The sequence below is a fragment of the Tauraco erythrolophus genome, chromosome 4, assembly GCF_009769465.1.
Source record: "Tauraco erythrolophus isolate bTauEry1 chromosome 4, bTauEry1.pri, whole genome shotgun sequence".
In the NCBI taxonomy this organism is placed as follows: Eukaryota; Metazoa; Chordata; class Aves; order Musophagiformes; family Musophagidae; genus Tauraco; species Tauraco erythrolophus.
The window spans coordinates 14,890,763-14,915,606 of NC_141468.1; the positions used below are offsets into that span (position 1 = coordinate 14,890,763).

The window sequence follows — 24,844 nt, forward strand, 5'->3', positions numbered from 1 at the left end:
AACTAGACACCTGGTCCAGCAGAGACAGGAACTACAGACAGGGCAGATGACCCCAGGTAACACTCCCATCCTGTTTTTTCAAGATGGAAAAGAGACTAAGGGAACATCTCAAATGTATCCCTCATGTTCACCTAATGTAAAACACGTTTTCATTTTCTTTCCTTTTTTCTGAAACACCACCCGCAGTGCCATGGGCTGATTATTCAAACTGGTAAAGGGTTCACAGTGATTATTCTTCCTGTAAGTCCCAAATAAAACATGTATCCAGAGGACACATTAGCATGTATTTCTTAAAAGGTGCTCTTTACTTTCTGCACAGCGCAGGCAGCATTTGAATCAGCTGCTAATGATCTGAAGTGCTTTGTAGGATAAAATCAACATTCAGTAGAGACCCATAAATTAACAGTGTATGTTTCTCATTGCCCTGGGGTTACAGCAACTAATGAAATTATTTTCCTTTTTTTTTTTTAAATAAAAAAGAATCAGGCCACATTGTTGGTTATTTTCTTTTTGTCAGAATTTATACACTGAGGTGTATAAAATGACACTTCTTTACCAAGACACCTTTTTTTTTTTTTTAAAGCTCACTCATGTTTTGGTAAGAGTAATAATTTTGCTGTCATAGATGGTTTCTTCATGGTGCCCTTGCAGCAGTCTCTGCTGGATCTGGCTTTACAGATGCTCTTTGAATCCCAATATACATATTAAAGTAAAAATAGTAAATTATCAGCCAGATCCTCAGCTTTCGCACAGAAGACATGACCATGCTCTTGGTGGAAGCTGCTTCAGCTGCCCTCCCTCCACCTCCTCCTCCTCCTCTAGTATCTGCAGGCTTTTGCACAAACAGGAGCTCGCTCATGGCAAAGCAAGGCTTACAGGAGGGTTCCACAGGGAGATTACTTTCTCAGGGAATTTGATTTCATATGAATAAGAGTTTGTTAACAGCACTCAGGTGTGACAGAGTGATAAAACATAAGCATTGCGTGTTTCTTCAGAATGACTATATAATTCACAAGTACGATTTTTCGTTAAAAACTCCGGTGTCAGGATGGTCTGAGACAGACTGTTCCTCCTGGGCTTTCCAGACTTGTTCCTTCCTAAAATCCACAATCACCTGTTATTTACTGTGTTGCTATTTATTCTAGTCTTACAGCCCTACACAGATGAGGGGCGCTCACCCTTTAGGCTGGCTCTCAAACTCTTCTGCCCACTGCTCCTGGGCATCCTCAGTGGAAAGGTCCACGTCCCGGGTTGTGGCGAAATTCAACTCGCTGCCTTCTGTCCCGTGGAAGTAGATGGAGTTTCCATCCGACTGGCAGCTATGCTGTGGGCAAAAGGAGCACATGGGAGGTGACATTACATGGGGTTTGTAAGGTGCCCTGCTCATGCACCGTCAGAGCTCAAAGTGAGCTGTACATTATCTAATGACTCACTGATGCCTGAAACAAAATACAAATGAAAAACGCATGGTCATCTTTTATCTTTCTTGGCCCATGCAAACAATGGTTGCATCCTAATCTTGTACCTGCTTCCCTGCAAACGCACTGCAGACCATTGTGAAACTGTGTTTGCATAGAAAAGACATGTAGCATATCTTTGGGTGCTTATTTCTATTTTAAAGTATTACCATTATGTCTGCAACATACACAACTGTGTGTACGAGTAGTATATCAAATATTGCTATGGGTATTTTGTCGGCATCATCAGATCACCATGCCTGAATTTTTGCCAGAGAGGTGTCTGCATGTAAAATTGCTGTGCATTACCATACAATAAACTTTGGGCCTGGGAGCATAAGAGTGAAAAGGCTGTATTTGCCATATTTAATTCAAATAGCATAACAAATAGGTCTACAGGCAACCAGCTCTTGTGATACAGCAGTCTCAGGGGTCCTGAGGCTGCCCCCAAACTCAATGCACCTGCTTTTCATATTGCATTTCTGTACATGCCACCTCAGCATCACCAAATGAAGCCAACATGCCCTGGCTACCTCAAATCTCAAGGAGTATCGACCTGGAAAAAGCTGTCCGTGAGGAGCACATAGGGGTTACAGTACAGATTTTCTTCTTTCTCCCATCCTGTTTTTGTGTGTCTGATAAAAGGGTAAAAGTTTGCAAAATGTGTGGCTGAAACAGATACTGGAAGCTTCTAAAGAAGATCTCGATGCAAACTGAGAACTTTACATTTTATTGAATTGTTCACATTAAAACAAATATGGATAAAAGAAATAGTTAGCTCAGATACTTTTTTTGGGGAAATCTTGGTTGTATTAAAAGGGAAAGCTGAAATCAGAATTATTAATTAGAACACTTCTGCATTCTTACCACAGTCTTACCACAGTTCAACATCTGAAAAAGAGATACAATAATGCCAAATTGCATTGACCTTTTCAGTATCGTCTATGCAGTGCCCTCTTGTCTCTGAACCCCTTCATAACATGCCAAGGGAAAGTGTGACCATCACCTCTTCTGCATTTAAAAAGGTCATGATAGTGCCACGTAAGTGAATAATTAAATTTTTAACAAAGAGAAAGATGTGGCAATACATCTTTGTCTATGGGATTTTATGAGCCAAGTACAAAATGTTTTGTCATATTCTATAACTCTTCCTTCATTTATCAATGTCAAAAAAGACATGACTAATTCTTTTGTTGATAATTTTCAAGTACGATTGCCTATAACTTAGCAATTAATTTATATTTAGGAATGTAATTTGTAACTATGTTTGTAGAGGTGCCTACACATTGTTAGAAAAAAATCTGAGTACTTGAAGTCTGAAACTTGTATAGACACTTTCTGGGATATAGTTGTATTACAAAAGCTCTATGTTTATTAACACTGTCTAAATATCACTTAAAGAAATAAACATGCTACAAAAATATAAAGACTGTTTTAACTGCTAAAATAAACAAGTTGCTGTTAAAGTGTTTTTCTTCCAAAGAAAGGTCAAAGCAATCGGAAGATTCTGAAGTGTTGATAATTTATCACAGAAATTAAATAGATTTTGTCACAAGTCTCTTTACTCTGTTAATGCACCATATGCAGAGGGCACCATATATGCAGTTACTGCCACTGCAAGGGCAGAATAATTTACACATAAAATATTTTATAACTATCAGAAATTAATGAAACAGTTTTATATTTTACTTCTTTTTGAAAAACACTGTTTGTACTATGCAGTTATTTACAATTGACTGAGAAATGGCTTTTGTTCACTGATTTTATCCTTCATGCTCACAGGTCCTGCTAACATCATAATTTTCAGAATAATTTGTTTATTTTGCTTCTTGCTTTTCAGAATTTTCTTCATTTGTTGAACAGAAATGAAGTATCCTTTGTCTGTCACTCAATCTCCCACAAAACCATCATCTGCAGGCAGTCAAGTAAATACACTAAAAATAAATATTCAGGCTAAAACTTAATTCAAATTTATACAAACTCTTAATCTCTTAGGAAACAAATAAACAAAAAGATCCTCCTGAGAAAGCTATTAAAATTGCATACAAGCTTTGGAAAAATCCTTCATAACCTTGCTTATTTCTCAGGTGCTAAGTTATACGTAAGTATATACTTGATAGTGGGGCATGTGATTAGTAGTCTCTTGCCTGATGAAAGCCACATATTAAAATAAACATAAACCAGATATAATTCCATTATCATTTAACTTTTGTATCTCTTTCTTCTGTCTAACAGAATATTTACTGAAGTACATCTGATGGAGTTTCCATTCAGTTTGTCAAGACAAATAAATGGGCAGTTTGGCAAAAGGGTGAATACCTAATTATTTATAGAATGGTGCAAGATCAACCCTTTTCGAAAGCTCAAAAGGATACAGAAGCATCATTTATTTCATTAGTTCTATAAAGCTATCTCTTTGCTTTTATAGACAGCTACACAATATCTATGAATATGTATTTTGTGCATATCTTATGTGCTAATGACCCACACAACGTATGGCTCAAATCAATCTCTGTTCATGTTAGCTTTGAATCTTACGTGAAACAGCTACGCACAAGAAAAGTTCAGCCTGGGGTTTAACTCCTGTTATTCTGCATACCTATGAAACGTTACCTTGAAAGAGAGTCAGAAAGATACTCAAAACACATCTAAAGCTTTTAAAGAAGTTCTGAGGGAGAGTCAGTATTTCCTGGTACATTTTTACTCCAGTGCCACTGTTTGGGACCCTGAACACACGTCCATGGAAGAATCAGGTGAGGACCAGCCTCACCTGCATGAGCCCTGCTGCCCCAGCAAGGACAAGGGCTCCTCTGCTCATGGTCTCACCCTCTCCTACCTGCCACTTTTCCCTTGCCTGTATATTCATCACCCCTCCTTTTCACACTGAGCTTCTGTATTTTCCTCTTCATTTTCCAAGCAGTCGCTATCTGTTGCTACTTTTACTGCTTTTTTTTTTAACCTGATGGGTGGCTGAGGGGTGAATAACCTCAAAGAGCACTCAGCCCAACCTTCCAGGAGCAAAAGAAGCTCCACAGGAGATGGTCCCTCACCGATATTGTCCCCAACTACCTCATCAGCCCATTCAAAATCCATGGGGCTGCTGACTGTGTTGGATTATTTAGCGATTTTGTAATAGGGCTTCAACAGATTGGAGACTGAACTGAAACCCTCAGACTCAGTTTCTCTTGGGTTCAACCCAGGATTTGAATCCAAGCCTTTAGAAATGAAGAACTAAAGTACAATTTACATACTGTGCTGCCTCTTTCCCAAATAAAAGGATTTACATTTGCAGTGGTAGTCTATATACTACCAGTACTTAAGGACTGAATTTTACAGGTCTTTTTTTTTTTTTTTCCCCCGTCATTCTAAAGTGATAAAAAATGTGGAATGAACATGTACTGTGCTTTCAAACCGACAGGATTAATTTCTCCCTAAACTGGAGATACTGCAGATCTCCCTATGTAGATGTAGATCTCTCTCTTACAAATTTAACATTCAAATTTCTTCTCTATTTCATTCGTTTTTACGCTTAAATGATTCATAAGATAAGAAAAAATTAGCTTGCTGTGCAAATTTTGTAACTAAAAATGCCAGATGACAGTAACTTGTAGGATATTTCTCCTTGTTACCATGGAAGCATCAGCTGTAGGTCCAGAACTAAAGCAGAGTTTAATTTTGTATTTAGAAGGAGATTAAAAGCATATGAAACATTTAGTATGTCCTTGCACAAACTGGAACACTGAAAAGTTAACTAATTTGTGAGGAAAAATTAATTTAGAGGAAAAATCCTTTGACAAATCTGGTAACCTTCAATAAACAAAGTTTTCTCCGAAATCACCTATATAATAGAACGTAGGGCACTTGCGGGCACTTGAATGGAGCCACTTCATGACAGCAGCTATTTCCCATTGTTTGCAACTGGAGTGGGACTATCAGCGTGCCATAAGTAAACTGTTGTATTCCTAAATAAAGAACCCCTGCCTGTTGCCAAATGGAAAGAAGTCAAGTTCTGTTCAGGGACTGTGGTCATCCCAAGGGAAAAAAAAAATCAGTTTAATTTAATCTGGCACTACCAATACTATTATTCACTAGCTGCAATGTTAAGCTATTGCTTTGCATGAATAGGGCAAAATGAAAATTGGCTGGATGCATTCCTGTATCTCGGCATGCTTTGATTTGCTTTCAATCTAATCACTCCGAATTTTTTGTTTCTGAAGTTTGTCTACTGGATAGTTACAGTATCACTGCCTTTTCCCTACTTTCAAGGCCCTGCATGGCTCATCCTTACCTGCCTCCACCATTTCTCACATTCACCGTCTCATGGCTCACTTTTCCTCGAGTGTCGATGCTTGTCACTACGTCTGCTGGTGAGACCAGCAGTGCCCATTATGTCCACCATACTTGGCCAGATGATGTCCTTCAGACATTTCCTTAGTGTTTTCCTCAACAAGCCTTGTAATTGATTACACTGAAGAATGCACTGCTTACCAGGATGAGCACTCTCCCTTTTGCAATATTTCCTTTTAGTCTCACATCTCTCCAGCCCCTGCTTAGCTCCTGTTTTATAAATGGATGGCAATTTCCTGGGACACAGGCTCTTTTTGGTTTGCGTCTGAAGAGGCAGCAGTGGTACATTCCTTGCTCAGGGCTCTTGGATGCTACAATGGTACCACTACTACAAAAAATAGACTTTCAAGCTAAAATTGCTGTTACCTATCAATATTTCTAGTCTATGAGGAGAGTTCTTAGCCAACTTGTCTATGAGAGCTAGCAAGTCTTATTAATTCAGGTGAGCTTTCTGTTGTACATTATGAGGGCATTAGCTAGTAATTTGAAGACACAGACTATGCAAGAGAGTAGTGCATGGTTTCAAAACCAAAATTTTGTCAAGAGTCTGTCACTTTCTTTATCCTACTATATACTCTTTATATTTTACATTTTCTACCTACAGCTTTCACCTTTTTTTGGTAGGCACTTTTAGGAGAGCCTCCTGAACATCTGAGATGCAGAAGGTTTTCAATTAGGATTGCTCAAAACCATTGGTCAGCAAAAGCAGAGAAATCGGAGTTGGTGAAGCAGGTATTTTCCAACTGGATCTATTTTTGTTTTCGTAAATAAATACTGACGAACTTTTCACAGCATCTAAATGGCTTAAGGGCCCCAAGTATGATCTGGGATCCAACATCATGTAGCATCCTGGAACAATCTTCATATTTTTAAAGACTTGCGTGAGAGCACCACTGTCCTGGTTTTGGCTGGGACAGAGTTAGTTTTCTTTTAGATGGGGAAAGGCTGTTCAGGAGGGCCTGTTGTGATAGGACAAGGGGTAATGGTTTTAAAATAGAGGGAGGTAGATTCAGATTGGATATTAGGAAAAAATTTTTTACCATGAGAGTTGTAGAGCACTGGAACAGGTTGCCCAGAGAGGTGGTGGATGCTCCATCCCTGGAGACGTTCAAGGCCAGGTTGGACGAGGCCCTGAGCAACCTGATCTAGTTGGAGATATCCCTGTTCCTTGCAGGGGGGTTGGACTAGATGACCTTTGAAGGTCCCTTCCAGCCCTAACCATTCTATGATTCTATGATTCTATGATTCTTTTTAGTAGCTAGAAGAGCGCTATGTTTTGGATTTAGTATGTGATTTGGTATGAGAAGAATGTTGATAACATGCTGATGTTTATAGACAGCAAGGACTTTTCAGCTTCCCATGTTTTGCCGGTGTGCAGGTGCACAAAAAGCTGGGAGGGAGCATAGCTAGTGCGCAGGACTGATGACTTCTAGTTTAGGATTTGAGTTAAGGTTTAGGATTGAGGCCCAAACTGGCCAATGGAATATTCCATATCATGCAACGTCATGCTCAGTATACAGATGAGGGCGGCCTTGGAAGCTCACTGTCTTTAGATCTCTCTTCTGGGCTCTCTTACGTCTGGGATTGCAGTTTCAGGACTTCTCTGTTTCAGAATCACTAGCTGGGACAGGACAGGTGCTGGTCAGCGGGTGTGAGCAATTACACTGTGCATCACTAGTTTGTATATATTATTATCATTTTAATATGTTATAATTTATTTTTATTATTACTTTTAATTTTATTTTATTTCAATTATTAAAGTGTTCCTATCTCAGCCCATGAGTTTCCTTCCCTTTTCTCCTTCAGTTCTCTTCCCCATCCCCCGGAAGTGGGGGAGGGTGAACAAGCAGCTGCACGGTGTTTAGTTGCCAGTTGGGTTAAACAACGACAACCACGTAAGGAGACATCTGCTACCCTCAGTGTGACCTGTTGGCTGGGAGGGACCTCTGGATGTCTCCCATTCACCCTGACGTGTGTAGTAACACAAGTGTCAACCAGAGGAGCCTATGCCACAGTTGCAGCTAAGGACACAGCTCCAGAGATTTTTAGAAGCTCAAAAGAAAAAGATTTGGGAATGTAAACAGAAGCACTGAAGTTCATCCAAACCAGCTTCTGTCCCAGTTGTTCCAGTGAAACTTGTGAATCAATAAATACCTCTTGGCTTTACAGTATGGGATTTTACTTGGAGAGCAAAACAGAGGGCAACTAAATGATACAACTGTGCCATTCGGAGAAGCATCAACAGGAAACACTAGTGTGAAATTCCTCAGTGTAACAGATTTTTGGCTGAAGTGCTGCATATCATCTTCCAAAGGCTAATCCCCACACTTGCATGAAAATGTTGTTCACCTCTGTGCCTTTAAAGCATCCACAGTCATCTTTACCATCATTTAATTAGGTTTTTATCAGAGACGAACACTGATACACCCCTTCATATTATCTCTCCTGGGCCTAATGGCCCTGATGATTCTTTCAGACAGCTGTAGCCTCACAATTTATTTTTTGGCGACATTTCTTGCATTGGAATGAATGTGTTGGGCATTTGGGCAGCGCCAGCTTGCAAAGGACTGACGGCAGATGGAAAGAAATCTGCCCAGTATGCCTTCACCTCTACGTGAGCAGAGGGCCATCAATTTCCCCCATTAAGGAGTTGTCACGCAGCCCACCCAGCTGGAGGAGCATCTCTGATAGCCAGGCTGGCTGGCGTATGGTATTCAAATACAAAACGCACTCTAAAAGGAAACAAAAATATCGTTTGTCGGCAAATTGAAAATGCATGGCTTTGACCGCAGCCAATTTTTAATGACTGTAATATTTTAAGTGATTATTTTTGCCACTTCAGATTGCTCCTTAGAGAGGAGAGGGTTTTTTTAATTAAAATCTAGGCAATCCAAACAGATGAGATATGAGAAGCAGAGGAACAAGAAAAGAGATGAAGAAAATTAATTAAAGCAGCATTGTCACTGGAGCCATAAATTAGATATTGTGTCTTTCTGGGAATGAGTCATGCAGGTTTTAAAAATTTTTAGATTTTGACATGATAGCAGGTAGAAGGATAGATTCAGTCTTGATAAAATCACACTCTGTATGCAATGTCTTAGCCAGCAAAGATCTGATGACAGAATTCAGGAAAGATTCTAAATTCTAAGTTCTGCGGATTTGACCATTACGGCCTCTGGCCTGAAATCCCTTCTTTAACCAAAGGAAAAACCACAATGTGATTAGGATACTTTCCCATGAGATAAACAATCTTTCCCACATGCCACATTTTTACATCGTTTAATGTAGTTTACAAAACGAAAACCTTGGCTGAACAAGCAGGCCAGGTGCATGGAAGGTTATAGTGTACCTTCCCTTTCCAAAACAGCGGGATGAAACTTGTCCTGTGACGTAGTATCAAAGAGTTTATAAAGTGTGTTTTCACTCATCATTCTGATTATAGAGTGTTATTCAAAGGCTGGTGCTCAAAACATTTTGCTTGTTTATGAGCGATTCGTATGATTTGTATCATTCTTGATTTTTGAGCACATTTCATGATGTTTGCACAACATTGGTCATTCTGGCGATGACCGATTTCCTTAATGAGTCATTTAACTGGCATGAACTGAACTATTCCTCTATGTTATTGGGAACTATTGATGTTTCTAGCACTCTGCACTGAGCGTGATTAAACCTCATCTGTTCTTCTGAAAGTAAAGATGTATATTTACACCACTGTAAAATTAGAGTGAGAAAGAGTCAACTAAAGTAGTTTCTACTCTTTGGCATCTAATGGATCAATTCATGTCGTTTTTATTAATGCACATCTCACAGTGACCTGCAAAGACCAAAATCTTTCCTTCTAGGAGGCAGGAAAGACCCCTGGTGCTTTGATGCCGGCTCAGAGCTAACGCTGGCTCCCTGCCACCCCCCACCACACTTCCGAGCTGTGGGAAACTGGCACGGAGAAAGGTGCGGGTTCAGCATTGCTGCCTGACAGTGATTCTCAGCTGCTTGAACAGCTCACAGCACCACAGTCAAACACCTATCAGTTCCAATAACACCCGAGGCATTGTATCTAAGCATTATTATTTTAATTAGAAGCATGATTATTAACAACAAATCAAGACCAATTCTATGCATGGGCTGCATCCAGTCCTAAGGATATACAGATGCCTCCTCATGGGCACAGCTCAGAGTGTCCACACTCTCACCAAAGGGAGCCAGCTGACAGGTTTTGTGCACCCTGCTCAGCTTTCTTCACCTCTCCTCCCCTCTCACACCCCTCCCTCCACCCACGGAGAAGCAGGAATGGCTCTCAGATGAGGTGCAGCAGGAAGCCTGCTCACCTCTTCCCAGGAAGATGTGGTGGATAAGGGCTCCTGCAAGGCAAAGCAGCTGGCTAGAAGTCTGGGTTTGGCCTACAGACCAAATACTGCCTTACTATATCTTATTTAAACACAAGAAAGTCTTGCCAGAAGCATCTGTATCTGGATAATTTTGTTCAATACAAGGTCATACCAATTTCAATCTGCCATTTTCACACTGACATACCTAGAGTGTCACCTTTCCTCCTGCAAACAAATATGTTTGATCTTACTAAGACAGTAGGTACTTCAACCCTTTTTAAAGCAAGAATTTAAAATTAAAAACCAGAAAAAAATATTGTTCATTTCAGCATGAACAATTGAACCCCATAAAGATATATATGGAATATCAGGATGTTTGTTTTGAAAGAAGACCATCCAATGCCATTCCTATTAATTAAGAGAGTATTCAGAGATTTGGAAATCTGCTCTGGAGCTGGGGGTGTGGAATAGCTTAATCAGCCTTCTTTTTGCCAAACTCTCAGGCCTATGGGCATGTCTTCCCTGCTCACTGACACACAACAACACAGGTTCAGGAACGACTCGTAGATCTAGGATGTGCATAGCCCTGATGTGCTCAGGGTGTGGTGAAAGGTCATGGAGTTTTATGGACACATTTTCAGCATATTTTCTGGAGCGTGACTGTTCAGTTCTCCCACTCTCTTCTTATGCAGCTTTCTCTTCTGCTAAGATGGCTGCATTTCTGGGAAATTAAAATAAGCTGAGTGGTGATGACCTGCTACTTAAGGGGCTTACTGTATCAGGATATTGAGACTGGGACGTTTTCAGGATTTATTGGTCATGTCCATGGTAGCGAATAACATGAATCAGGTACCATTCCTGGGTCCTAAATCCAACTTGCTCAGTGAGGCTCGCACAGACTTTCCCCCCTTGCCCCATCCCATGCTATGTCAGGCTGCATGCTCGCAGCTCAGCGGCACGGATGACCTCAGGTGTAGTCCCCAAGTCCTGCAGATCAAACAAACCAAGCTGACCGACCGAACTGCAGCCTTCAGCCACCAAGTGAAGAGTATTTGCAACTGCTGTGAGACAGCAATTCTGTAACTTAACTCTTCTCAAAGGTGAGCAGTGTCACTGGGTTAACACTTCATGACCAAATACCTGGCAGCTCTAGGGTCTGTAATCATCTGTACTGCATTTTCTCAGATGTGGAAAAATTCCAGAGACAGGTGGTTTGGTCTCAATGCTGTTTTTATGTAATCAAAGTGCTGCAGAGACATGAAGTATAAGACTGCTGAGGTTGTCTCCCTTCTCAACCTCAGTTTTCGAGATTGCACATCCAAATTTGGACCAGGGCAATCAGAGAAAACCAAAAAACTTGGCAAATGTTGTACCTCAAAACACAACAATTTCTGGTCAAACATGCAAGATACATGAAGTGTCCACTGAAAGATGCAATCACTTTTCTGTTCTATAAGAGTAGAGATCCAAGAAGCACTACTGAAGGAAGATTTCATCTTTTCTCCCAATTAGCTATGGAGTTTTGAGGACCTTTAAAAGCTCTCAGAGCATAGCACTGCTTCATGTGTTTCACCAGTCTCGACCACCAGTGCAAAATCCTAACTGTGCTCAGTTGCAAGGCCATGCTCACTCTCAGAGCTGTCACTGGAAATACTGAAAAGCAGTCAGGAATTTATCCTGTTCAACACCCTTCCACACAGTCCAACACAGATAAATATGTTCCAGTGGATCCAATTAATTTCCTAAGGGTTGCTTGGCCTTGCTAACAGTGTCTTGTCTTTTGCTCTCTTCTTTGGAACCAAACCACACAAATTCAGTGGTTTATCTCTCAGCTTGCTTCCTATCTCAGTAGCCAGTTCCAGCTGCGTCTGCAACCAGCCATGTGCTTTCAAATGAGTAGCAACCGCTCCTGAGCGCAGCAAGAAACGTCATGAAATTCCTGATCAAAGCTCTCAAGCAGGCTGGGAGAAGAGGAGAAACCACTTCCTAAGCTGGGCACAGGCAAGTTCCAACAAGTGCTTATTGAGAACACACTGTCCAAATCCACCAAACTGGAGAGAACACATTGGTGCATAATTACCATTAATGCTTCTACCATCCACTCCAGTGACTGAATCCATCATAGAACCTAACGCAGGACCCAGACAGTAGTCTTCATGGTGGTACTTTTCTTTGTTTCAGCTGCCTTTTTAACTTACTATTCCAAGCAGCTATTAATCTGAGCAGTTTTGCCAGCAAAACTCCTGGAATTGTAATGTGTGCTACTTATTTTAATAGACCTCAAGTACTACCAAAGAAAACTTTCTACAGAAAAAAATATACTTTCTTTGCAAACTTGATAAACATCCAGTAAAAGAGGTATAACCAGTAATTCTAAAAGCCAGCTCCTGACTAACCATTGGGAAAGAACTTGCTGAACCACATGTGATTATGTGAGCAACAGTAACATCTATTCTAAAGTACAAACAAATCATATCTTAATGCCTATCTTTACAAACAGAGTAACCCACTAACGCAACAAAATAGTATTTAATGAGAATTCCCTTAAAAGTTTTGTGATGGCTGAAGAGATTGGTAGGGTGGGCTGCTCTAAAGTGCTAGGATCATAATGTTAACTGGATTAGACCAGGGACCATTCTCTGGCCTTGACAGTAAATGACACAGCAGAGTTTGCGTCCACTTGGGAAAATGCTCTCCTCCCAGAAGAGTGGTGTCATCCCTGCTGCCTACTGGAAACAGTCCCTGGCCCATCCATGCATGAGTGTACATCTACATCCCTTGAAGATAATGCCTGGGAGATTGCACAAGCCAAAATCAAGCAAAGGGGTGTTGTAATAACTAAGGTGTGCAACATCACGGGCTCATGTTTGTATCCTTGTTTTCTTCATTCACTACCCTGGATGTCCCATAGAGCTTCCAAGGAGAAGGTTATAGAATCATAGAATCATAGAATGGTTAGGGTTGGAAAGGACCTCAAAGATCATCTAGTTCCAACCCCCCTGCCATGGACAGGGAAATCCTCCACTACACCAGGTTGCCCAAAGCCTCATCCAACCTGATCTTGAACACTTCCAGGGATGGGGCAGCCACAACTTCTCTGGGCAACTTGTTCCAGTACCTCACCACCCTCAATGTAAAGAATGTCTTTCTTATATCTAACCTAAATCTGCCCTCTTTCAGTTTAAATCCGTTGCCCCTTGTCCTATCACTACACACCCTTGTAAAAAGTCCCTCTCCAGCTTTCCTGTAGGCCCCCTTTAGGTACTGGAAAGCTGCTATAAGATCACCCCGGAGAAGGTTCCACCATCTGAGCAATGCTTGCTGGGGCAGTCCAGAAGTAAGCAGAGAAAAAGAAAACATGTAGAGAAATACTGTTTCTACTTCTTTTTCTACCAGAAATAAGCATGTATTTTTTCCTCTTCTTTCAGTTCTGCCTGCCAGTTGGATGAGCTACCTCAGACTGGCACTGCCCTTCCACCTGAGAAGTATGCAATATCAGTCATTCTGGGTGCTGAAAGGTGGTGAGCAAGAAAGGATGAATACAGAAAATAACCTCAGTAAATGGAATAAATTTAGAAATACAATTTTTTTTGTTTCTTTTGTTTTGCTTAACATTTAATTCCCTCAGTCCAATGAAATTACTTATCTTTACAGAACAATTTAGGAAAAGAATTGACCCACAGTTTCGTATATACTAATCAAAACTGAGTTAGACAACGAATAACATCCAGAAATGTGACTGCTTGTTTGCATTGTCAAGGAAACTCATAAGGAAAAGCACTGAAGGAAGTCAGTGAAGAAATTAACACAAACTTCAAGAAAGATTTTTAAGGGTAGTTTATCTAAAATACTAATTGACAGAGGACAGAAGGATATGGATCAAAACTTGTGTGGCACAAACAGGCTCGGATGGCAGAGAAAAGGTCTTATCAGTTTGAAATGGAGTTTGGCACAGTGATAGACTGTATGGGAACTTCTTTAAAAAGCACATAGATGAGAGTTATAAGAGGTAGCACAGTATAACAATGAAAGCTGCTGATCTCCTAATAAAAATTTTAAATTGCTATACAAACTTTTTGAACAAACATCAGCACTATTTAGCAAGTTTTAGATGTCTAGGAAGCAAAAGGACTTGGAAAAAAAAGAACTGTAATTAGCTTTGATGCAAGCTATCCCTGTAGCACTGCCAGGGTTTCTCCAACATTATTCTGCAGGCAAATGCCTTTGGCTATGATAGAGAAATCTCCCAAAAGCTTCCCCCAGTTACTGTGAACTCTTGCAGTCTGAGAGCACTAATAATACTGGGAATCCCGCGAAGATGTACCACCCGTTGCCGCCGTCATTCTGCCATTATGCTGGCCACGTTGCCTGACTGCTGTGAAATGGTGCTTGAAACAGAGGTGATTGGTGTGGTTACTTTTAAAATGTGCTGTAATGTCATTAGCATAACGTACAAAGATTCTCGCCTTTCTGTTCATACAATACAGTGTGTTTGTGATGAACCGAAATTAGATCTATGTTAAATGTTTTAAAGAAAATATTGCAAGTTTTTGTAAAGTTTTATATAATGTTCTGATCCTGAAAAGCATAAAAACTTTGTCAAAAAAGTTGTTCTTGGTGTTATTATGCTACAAGAGGGTCTATGCTGAATCTGATGTAAATCTTGACCCAATTTATAGTTTTACCTTTGACATAACATGAAATTCACATTGCAAAATCTGTTCAAATTATATTTTGCAAGACTGTTCCTGAAAATCTGAGGAAAACTGGAGCAAAAACTTTAGAAATGAAATTTGAGCATGGGAGTGCTCCAGTGACAATCTAGATAGATACACTAAAAATATTCAAAAGAACTATAGAGTTTCATGAAGAATAAAAGTCTTGTGTCACCCGCAGGCTTAATCCAGTGTGGCTACACCACAGCCTTACACTTTGCCTTCACCTGGTGTAAATGGCCACACCTAGCCAAGTGTCAGCTGGGAACAGACAGATGCACATTTTACTTGTCCCTAAAACAGAAGATGGCCTTGGAGGAATGGCAGGTTGGTGGATCCTCACTCACATCTCATATGAGGTTTGAGCTTGTAAGGAATTTCTGTCTAGAAGCCCTAAGTGATCTCTGAGTTTAGGTCCCTTGTCTTTCATGTAACTATAGTTGTGTATTGACAAAAACTGTCTGAGTTTAACTAAACAAAAACTAAAAACCCCAATAACAACAAACAAACCACCACCACCAACAACAAAAAGAATTCTACTTGCTAAAGTTTAGATGCTGTTTATGCATATTTTGGAAGGAGCAAGGAGTGTTTAGGCTTGGCCAGCTGAGAAGCAACTGTGCCTGTGGCACATTAATCCTTGCTGTGCTTTCACACCTTCACATGTGTGGGCTGGATTTTAAACTCCAGAGATAAGACTGACAACACAACAAATGTGAACTCATCACAGAAATCTTCATTAAATACGCAGGACATTATTTGATTCTAAAAACTCACAGAAAATCTTTGTCATTGTAGCTTAAATATTCTCACTGAGGTAAAAAAAAAAGTCAATATGCAGGTACTCTGAGTAGATTAGTGGGAATATTTATTTCTAAAAAGATTAATCTGAGGCCATTTATACCAGGTTGTGTGGGAAAATGATGAGGCCATACCTGATCTCTTACTGCCCTCAGTATTCAACATCTGTTTCCTGTGCAATCACCACAACAATTACCAGCATCATAAATGAATCCTGACATCAAAACTGCCTTTTTTGTGAATGAAAAATGAGATGAAAGCGGAAACTCATCTGCTGTTCAATTTCTGGGTGCTTGGAAACACAGAAAGCAAGAATCCAACTGATTTCCAGATGTTGAACAACTCTGCATTTGAAAGAACTTTGTGCACAGAGATCTTGCAGGGCTCCTTAGAGTTTTTCTAAAGGTTGCATGATCTTGCTGGATCTCACATATCAAAACAGGATCTTACTGAAAAAGAGACTTTTAAGGAGCAGTCACTATCTGAATGCATGCTGCAATGAAAATGCAATATTCACAGTCAGAAAAAGTGGGAAATCATAGCTTTTTGTGATGGTTTCTGATGGAGAAGTGGTAGCTGAACAACATCAAGATAAACAAACAGGTAGGTTTGTTTATATATCCAACTGAGGGACTTGAATTTGTTTCAAAAATATTGTACTGTTTTGCTAAAGGGAAGCTGTTTCCCATTTTCTGTTAGAGGATCTTTGACATGACAGAATAAACTGTCATTAGGTTTTAGTCATGGCAGAGAAATTTCATTGTTCTAGAAAGCCCCAGTGGGACAGAGAAAAGGTAAAGACAAAGTAAAAAAGAGCCCAGTTCTAGAAGCAGATGGAGTAGCTTAAACACCCTTTAGATTTTGGTTAGATGCTACCGTCGTCTTCTACATGCAAGAGTAATAATAACATCAAGCTACAGAAAATCAGACTAACCTTAACTGTGGCTCCAGGAAAGAAAAGCCAGTTGCCAGTGTCCACAGGATCCAGATTATCTTCTAGCACAACTTTTCTGTGAGCAGCATTTATGATCAGGATATTGTCCAGTGCCCAACAGGCTTCATACACATCACCAGCATGAACATAATCCTGTTTCCACTGAAAATGGATGTTCTCCCCTTTAGCATCTTCGGGAAGGTACAAGATGTGGATGATTGTGCTGACATTGGAAGGAGCGCTGAAAAGCAATGGTATGGAATTAGACCAAGTTTAAGACATAGCCAGGAAAGTTTCCCCTCATTTAATACATGACAATTTACCAGGTGTGACACAGTTGTGCTGACATCCCTTGTATGCTGATAAATATTCTATGGTGATCGGAAAATACCTGCCCTGAGGCACAGTCCCACCGTACCAGGCAGTGCACATACAGCCCGAACAGACAGCCTTGCCTCAAAGAAAGTGCAAGCCAAGGCAATAAATAACTGATCAATGCAGATGTTCAGAGGGCAGGAAGAAAGAGCAGGGCAACATTCACACTTGAAGATGGTCTCAGCTCCTCAGTGACTGGGCATTGCCAGGTATTTTGCAGGTATGGCCAAACGGAAATGTTAAGGAAATGTTTTACAAAAATAAGCTTTCACCGAAAGAAACTCCTGAATTCTGGGGCTTTGGTCCCTCATAGATCCCGATAGAGCAGAATGGTAGGAGGAATGGAGACGGGAATTTTCTGTGACAAATTTGTCCTTCCAATCTGCTGTCAGGCTAATTCTGTGGATGGGGAGGGCCAGGTTGCCTTTCTTTTTGTGTTCAGCTTCAGAAACAATACAGAAGACACAATCCACTTGTCCTCTCTCTTATTGCTGAAAATGAAAAAAATGTCAGGAGGAGAGGAAGACCTGGATTATTAGTACTGGGCAACGATCAGGGCCTTGAGCTCCTCAGAGCTGTGAAAGGACTGAGGTTCCCCTCGAGCTCTGGGTGAATGCCTTTACATGGCTACTGGCAATGAAAAGACTGAGCTCTGTGTGCAAGGAAGGGACGCTGAGAATTACTATTTTTCTTCTTTTAGGCATCCAGCAAGGGGATTAGCTACATGCAAACCTAAGGCTGCAAGGAGGTACAAAGTTGGGGTTTGCAAGATGTCAGCTACTCAGCGTTGGCTCTGCCTTGGTAGTGATGCTTTGGTGGGCTAATACTTTGTCAGAGACAATCCAGAGCCTTCAGGGAAAAAAGGCCCCAACATTTTGCTCATATAGTAGGAAATAGAGGGACTTCTCTTTGTAAAGTAAAACGTTAGAGAGTAGAGAAACATCAAAAGGGAACTGTATTTGGCCCATATTCACACCCAGAACTTGTCCCACAAATCACCCTGCACTTGATAAATGTTATGTCTGTCACCCACTACTGCAACACTGCTCTGACATGTTCTCCCTGAGCCCACACACAGCACTTGCCTTCCCTGAGAGATCCTTGCCCTCCCTCCTGGGAGTCCAGACCTGAAATCCCACCGACACACCACACACCAACACATCAACACAACACCTTCCCTCCACAGCTGCTCTCCTGTCCCACTTCTCCCCAGTTCTCCCACCATTCCCTGGAGCTGCATGCAGTGCAGTGAAAGCCACTGAAGCACATTCAAATAAATGCTGTAATTCATACAGACCACAGGAGAAACGAGCATCCTTTCATAATTCATCCTCTCCACTTTGCACTGCATTGCTCTATTGACCTATTTTCTACCGCCGGCTCCAGCAGTCAAAGTTAAAGCAATACAGATCAAGCTGTATACACATTATCTTCAGAAAATATAGTTTTTGAGGGTTTGTGTTTGCAACATCACAACTCTGAGTTTCCTGGCTTGTAGAGCTTTGAGGGTAACCAAAGTGATGTTACGGACTAGGTGCATCATTTTGCATCAAAGTGAGAAAAATAAAAGGTGTTGTGTGGTTACTCTGAGGCAACTCCAGTGGCTGCAGTGAAGTTACTCTTCCTTTATATTTTTCTGAGATAAGAATTAGCACCATTTGTTTTACTAAAACAGTTCATAATTTGTGCCTTTGTCAGTGAAATCATAATCCCACACCCACAACGTGTGTGAGGATGAGATACTGAAATGCACAGCCTTGCAGCTAGAGTTTTGCTTACTCATCAGAAATTAAGGAGCCTTTTGCTCTGCAAATTGTCTCCAAGCACCGAACATAGGCTCAAACAAATTGTCTGTGTGGCACAGACACTAAGATAAAGCAGGAAGACAGACTGAGATGCTATGAGGACATTATATATAAAGGGCATTTTTTCTTCCATAGTTGTATAACCATGTATATATGCCAATGCACAAAACACCTTTCTTAGTATTATTTAATAAAACGTTAGTTCTAATCTCTTAGAAAAATCAATCTCTAACACTGGATCTCTCTTTAAAGGTGTGCGTATTGCAGTAAAAGATTTTAAAATTCCCATTCAAAATCCTTTGCGCTTTCGTGTAAACCAATTTGTTCAAAAACAAGGTATAATTTGCCATAATCTTGTTATTATGAGTGTTAGGAGCCAAGTTTTCATATCAAACTATAAACTATTTTTATTGAATGTTTTATCCTACCAAGATAGAAATTTGTAACACTATAAATTACAGCTCTTGCTAACATTAAAAGCAGTGTTAAAATGCAAAACTCATCAAAGTTAGGATTTTCGGGCCACTGAACCTGCTGGCTTTTGGAGTTGCATTTTAACTCCGAAGTCATTCTTTTCCTTACCTCCCACATAATCAATGGATGAAATTGTGATTTGCCAAACCCAGTGGCAGGTCTGCAATTAGCTTTGGTGACCATAATTTCACCCCTCATCTTTTAACGTGTATGAACAAGTGAGAACTGAGAAGTTAACAATTAAAACAAGTTTTAAAAGAGCCAGGTTTAAACACCACCTGCTCAGCCGGAAAGCATGAAAATGATTAAAAAGCTGTAACAAACCTAATTTTCTCCAGCTGAGTCCAATCTGCAGAACCATTCTTACTGTAGGACACGGTGATGCTGGGATCTGAGTAACTAAAGCGACACGAACCCGATCCTGGGAAAAAGCAATAAAATGAGAAGTGTTACGACACACCGAAGCAGTAAATGATCCTCCAATAACCACAGTTGCTGACTGTGCCTTTGTCACACCATCACTCCTCCTGATTTTAAAGCACTTTGATTGATGATGAAATTTCCTGCGATCTGTTGCTGAAGGTAAACACAAAATAATGCATGCTTTATGAGTCAGAAATAAAGTAGAAATGATAAATCACAGCAGTGCCATGTAATCTCTGCAAATTTCCCAGGGGAAACCAAGTAAATTACTTAACGCCCCCCACTGCAGGAAAAAACACACCACATAATGTTTAAACAAAACCTTCTTATTAGAGAATAATCCACACAGCAGAATTCATAGGGAAAACAGTAAAAGACTGGTTTTCATATTACTATATATAAAAAAAAAATTTCAGAAGGAAAAATACAGTAAATGATAGGAAAATATATACAGAATTACTTGAGCCAAGAGCAAATATGCTTTAGAAATTTTAAAAAATAAAGACGTTACAAAATTAGTTATTTTAAGGATGCCTGAAGAGAATTAAGTTAAGAAATCATCCAATATACTCACTAGAGCCTATAATTAATAATAAACATTTGATGCTGATCTGGGAATCTCGGAACACTTTATAAAAATGAACTAATTAAGCCTTATGGCACCCCTGCAAGGTAGGGTAATATATTTACTTTTGATTTACAAAAGGGTGCCTTCTGGGTGTTGTCGCAAAAGATGAGCTTAACAATTAATAAAGAGGACAGTCAAAATAACAAAAACTGGGATTGAAAAATTCAACTTAAAAAACATGAGAAACAACTCGAGTGGTAATTAAATACACTAAAAATACTATTTTTCCTCAGACACCAGATAATTCATCCATCCCAGAAAATTCAACACCCAGTGAAAAAGACAAATCCTAACTTGTGCTCCGAAGATCAAAATTTCTACTTCATAAGCATGTTGAAAGGTGAGATTCAAAGCAGCAGACATTGGCCACCTTCCATATTTAAGAGAAGCAGCTCTCAATTAAACAGCACCTCTGATGGCATCGGGATAGTACTGAGTGAGTACTACAGCTCTGCTCACAGTAGGGGTTTGTAATATGTGTGCTACAAGTAGTATGTTATGATTTTGTGTGCTTTGGATACGTTCAGTCACACTGAAAATTGTACATATACATTTTTTATGTATATAAATGTATATATATAAATATGCATACATAGATATAGAAACTACTGGCCATAAAATACTACCATTTTCCAATTCAGGGTACTTATTTTTGTAATGAAATAAATGGCCTGATTAAAAAGGTGCTAACCACTTGTACAAGAGAACAGCTTACACATTTTAATGGGAACATATGTCATGAAGTACACAGCTCCCAGCCCCAGCTCCCCTGAGGCAGTTCGCGTTTGCAGCTCTCAGCTCTACAGAACTGCTTTTCTACCCTGAGATACACATCACACATCACTGCAGGGGGAAAACCACCCCAAAACATGCAATGAAATCCCATCTCTATAATTTTGCCTGGTACATCAAATAGCATCCTGGAAATGACTCACAAAGTTGCTTTCTTCTCTCCTTTGCTAACATTAAATTGTAAATAGAGGAGCAGATACTTCTGCACCGCTCCAGCTGCGTGTGGTACGTTCAGCTGGTCTGACATGTATTCTTGCTGTAATGAGGCACAGAATAATTAATATTGCAAAGACAGCAGGACTTTGAATTACCAACCACGCATCCAAAATGTCTACAAAGCAACTGTCTGGTTATATTTTACTGACAAGGCATTTTATTTCTATCATATTAAAACCAAATGATGTCAGGAAAAGCCTCTGCGTTTCATATCTGCCCATCTGCTCAGATGGTCTACTTTACTGAGGGACATCTGCTGTCAGTTCCTACTTCTGTGGCATTTAGGAGTTCATTTTATTTCAGGGGAATCCAGTTCAAAAATCAGCGAACTCTGGCCAGTTTAACCACTTTGGCTAGCCAGAGGCTGTGAGGCAAAACAGCAACATACTGAGTTTTCTGTTAGACAGAAATTAAAGGAACATAAACAGTAAAAATAACCAGCGACAGACTTTATAACACGTGCCATTTCAGTTATTGTTATGATCAACTTTTGGTACAGCACTCTTAAACAAAGTCAAGTCCAAATATGCTGCTAAAAAACAGGAGAAGACCATATTTGCTGCCCACACTGTAAAGATAGGAAACGAGTACTCCCTGTCAGTACAATCAAGATGAAAAATGCTGTTTGTTAAATCTGAACACCCTCAAACTATGCAAAGAAGATCAAAGTTATTGCTTAAAAGAAATGGGGCCAGTAAAAAAGGGCTTTGCAAGGTAGACGTGGTATTTCACTTGTGTTATTGGAAAGGGAGCAATGGAGACAGAATGAAAAGAGGAGAGACCAGTGCTGGGTTTTATTATTATTTTAATAAACAGAACAGATTGTATTAAGATTAAAATTAGTTTGGGAAAGTCATCAAGGCCTATGTAAGTAGCAATTACTGGCTATGATGAGAAATATGTTTTTATGTTCTTGACTCGAAATCATAAGATCGCAAGATTATTTAAGTATCTGATTCTGTAAAACTTGAACTGACAATAAAAAAAAAAGAATGAAATTCATTCATTTGAAAAAATCATCAAGAAGGCTCAGGCATTATTCTTTGCCATTTGAACCATCTTTTTTAAATATACAAGAAGCACATGGATCGGGGGCTTGCGTCTTTTACAAAACCAATATTCATTTTAGCTTACATTAAGAGTTTCTTCCCAAGAAAAGGGAGGAAGGTGAACACACAACTGCACTCCAGGACATGGTTCATTGGGATGGCATTGAAAGCCATTGGCTTTTGATATCATTTTCAATATTACTTGCAATATCACTATTATGTAATATTATTGCTTTATATTACTATTATTCCAGTAATCCTAAACTAGGATTATTCAAATTATTATGTAGAAATCTGCAGTTTGGATGTTTGCTTCTACCTTGACCAGCAAAGCTACGCTCTGACTGCGAACAAATAGATGATCAAAATTCAAGTCGTAATACAGCAGAAACCGAGGGCAAATTCACACGAGGAAGGGAGGTGTCCTTCACACTGCTGCCAGAGATGGTCATAAACAGTTTGTCAGCTCTGAGCAGAGCAGCAGGGGCAGGATGTCACGCTGTAAATCTTCATAACCTTCCGTCCTCCAAAGAAAAAGTTGTACAAAATGACATAAAACCTTTTGAATCAGATTAGAATAGGCTTGCTTTAAATCAGAAATGCCCAGGTTTTGAATTAGCCATGAAAATGGGTAATAAAACATGCACAATGATTATCATAAAGAAGTCTACGTCGGTGAGTTACTGCATTAGAGAAAAATGCCGTTTTTTTCCTAAGCTGAGCATGTCACAGCAAACCTGATGCCTTGGTGAGGTTATTGCTAGCAAAATCTGACTAAGAGTTAGGATTATACTTTCGATATGTTAATCTGAGGGGAGAGGGAACCAAACCACCCCCAACCAAGAATAGCCTATTTTTTTCTCTACATATGTATAGGCGAGCCTGACCTTGGGTTTCAGGAACAAAGTATTTTTCTCCTTTGGAGTTATTTTACTCCTTCTGATAGGCTTCCAGTTGAACTTCACAGACTTCTAAAACTTTCAGAAAAAAGCTAAAGCAGACACAACCTTCATAGATTCAATTTTAAATGATACATTTGAAGCTCAGACAGCCATGTTGTCTGTTATCAAAAATGATGAACAGCTTCTGTTATAAAAACCAGCTATTTTCCTATACCGAATATTCTGAAACACTAATTTATTTGGGTTGTGCTTTATGTGCTTGGATTTTGCCCCAAGGTAAATTTCAATAAAATGAAATTTGCTCAAAGTTGAATCCAGACACTGATGCTAACAGAAGAGGGTTTTGACTGGCAGAGCATGGGAATGCTAAACAGCTCCTGACCGCTGCTTTGTTAGTTCTACCTAAACCAAATAGGAAAGAATAGAAAGGGGAAACAAATGTATGCTTCTCAGTTGCTTTGCTGTTGTTTTGGTAACCCATAGCCAGGACCTGACTAGCACTGACCACCTGCAACTGAGATCGTCATGACCTTTTTGCCTTTTTTCCTAAGTCTTGTTAAGCCAATTTTAGTTTCTTTCAACGTCATCTAAAGTACTAGTGAATATTTTACGCACCTTATTTTTTAAAATATAATGTAGGTAGAAGTACTAAGAGCATAGTATTTCAGGAAGGATGTTATGAAGCCACTTCATATCAGGTATTTGTATCCAGGTAATCAGTTATTTGTACCCAGGCTGGCCATGGCAGGCAAAATTAATTCTCACTACAGCTTTGCCTCCAACTGTGTCAGATTTACAGAAACCGAGTCATACAGCTGTTGGTCTCTAAGATTTCTTAACAACATTGATTAGAAGCTGGTGTTTTGTTGAGATAAAACTGGGTGCCATCTGTAAGGGAAGCAATATTTTGCTCCTTATAGACTGTGACATCCTCTGCCTCTTGACAACCTCTTGATAGTTCCTGCAAGTGCTTCCGTGGATAAGCAGACGAGGTATCTAATGCTGGTTTTAAGGAGAATGAGTCTAATGTGGAACTGTGCAAGAAAAATTCACAGAAAAAAATGTAGAAGGGTTTGAATTGTGTCCTAACTGCAGCCTGACAGTTTTTTTTCTTTTGTTGAAAAACAAAGGGGGGCTGAAAAGAATGGTGTTTATCTAATGCTAGAAGATTGCTTTTATTCATTTTGCTAATGTGATGAATAATGATTAGTGTTTGCTAAGGATTATGATTTGCTGATGTCGCTTGAATTAAGCCAAACTGGATAGTATAAATTACTAGCGGTCAAATTTGGCTGACTTGCTAACAGTTTTTTCCAAATTAATGAACCAAGCAGTCTGGTATAATGAATGCTCCATGGATCCTAATTTTTTTAAAGTGTAGGTTTATATTGGCTTCTGATCAAGAATCAGGTGATTTTAACCATATTAAAAGGTGGAATATTTTGTGCTGGATACACTAGAAGCACTAGAACAAAAATGTAGAACTCACCGTTCACCCCATTCTGCCTCTGAAAACTTCCTCAAGAAAAGGTCGCAAGAGCATTTTAATCTTTCCTTAAAGCCACAACTTTGAATTTAGTTAAAAGTGTGTTTTTTAA

General features: G+C 39.7%; 1 protein-coding gene across 2 annotated transcripts in view; it reads right to left on the reverse strand.

The window, feature by feature from the left end:
- Positions 1 to 24,844, reverse strand: part of RELN (reelin) — a 308,977-nt gene that overhangs the window by 116,019 nt on the left and 168,114 nt on the right. For both annotated transcript variants that reach the window (XM_086611234.1, XM_086611233.1), the window contains exons 9-11: positions 19,561 to 19,657; positions 16,583 to 16,823; positions 1,179 to 1,324 (exon numbers count right to left, since the gene is read on the reverse strand). In XM_086611234.1, coding sequence (XP_086467360.1) covers positions 1,179 to 1,324; positions 16,583 to 16,823; positions 19,561 to 19,657 — 484 coding nt within the window. The remainder of the gene's footprint in view (positions 1 to 1,178; positions 1,325 to 16,582; positions 16,824 to 19,560; positions 19,658 to 24,844) is intronic.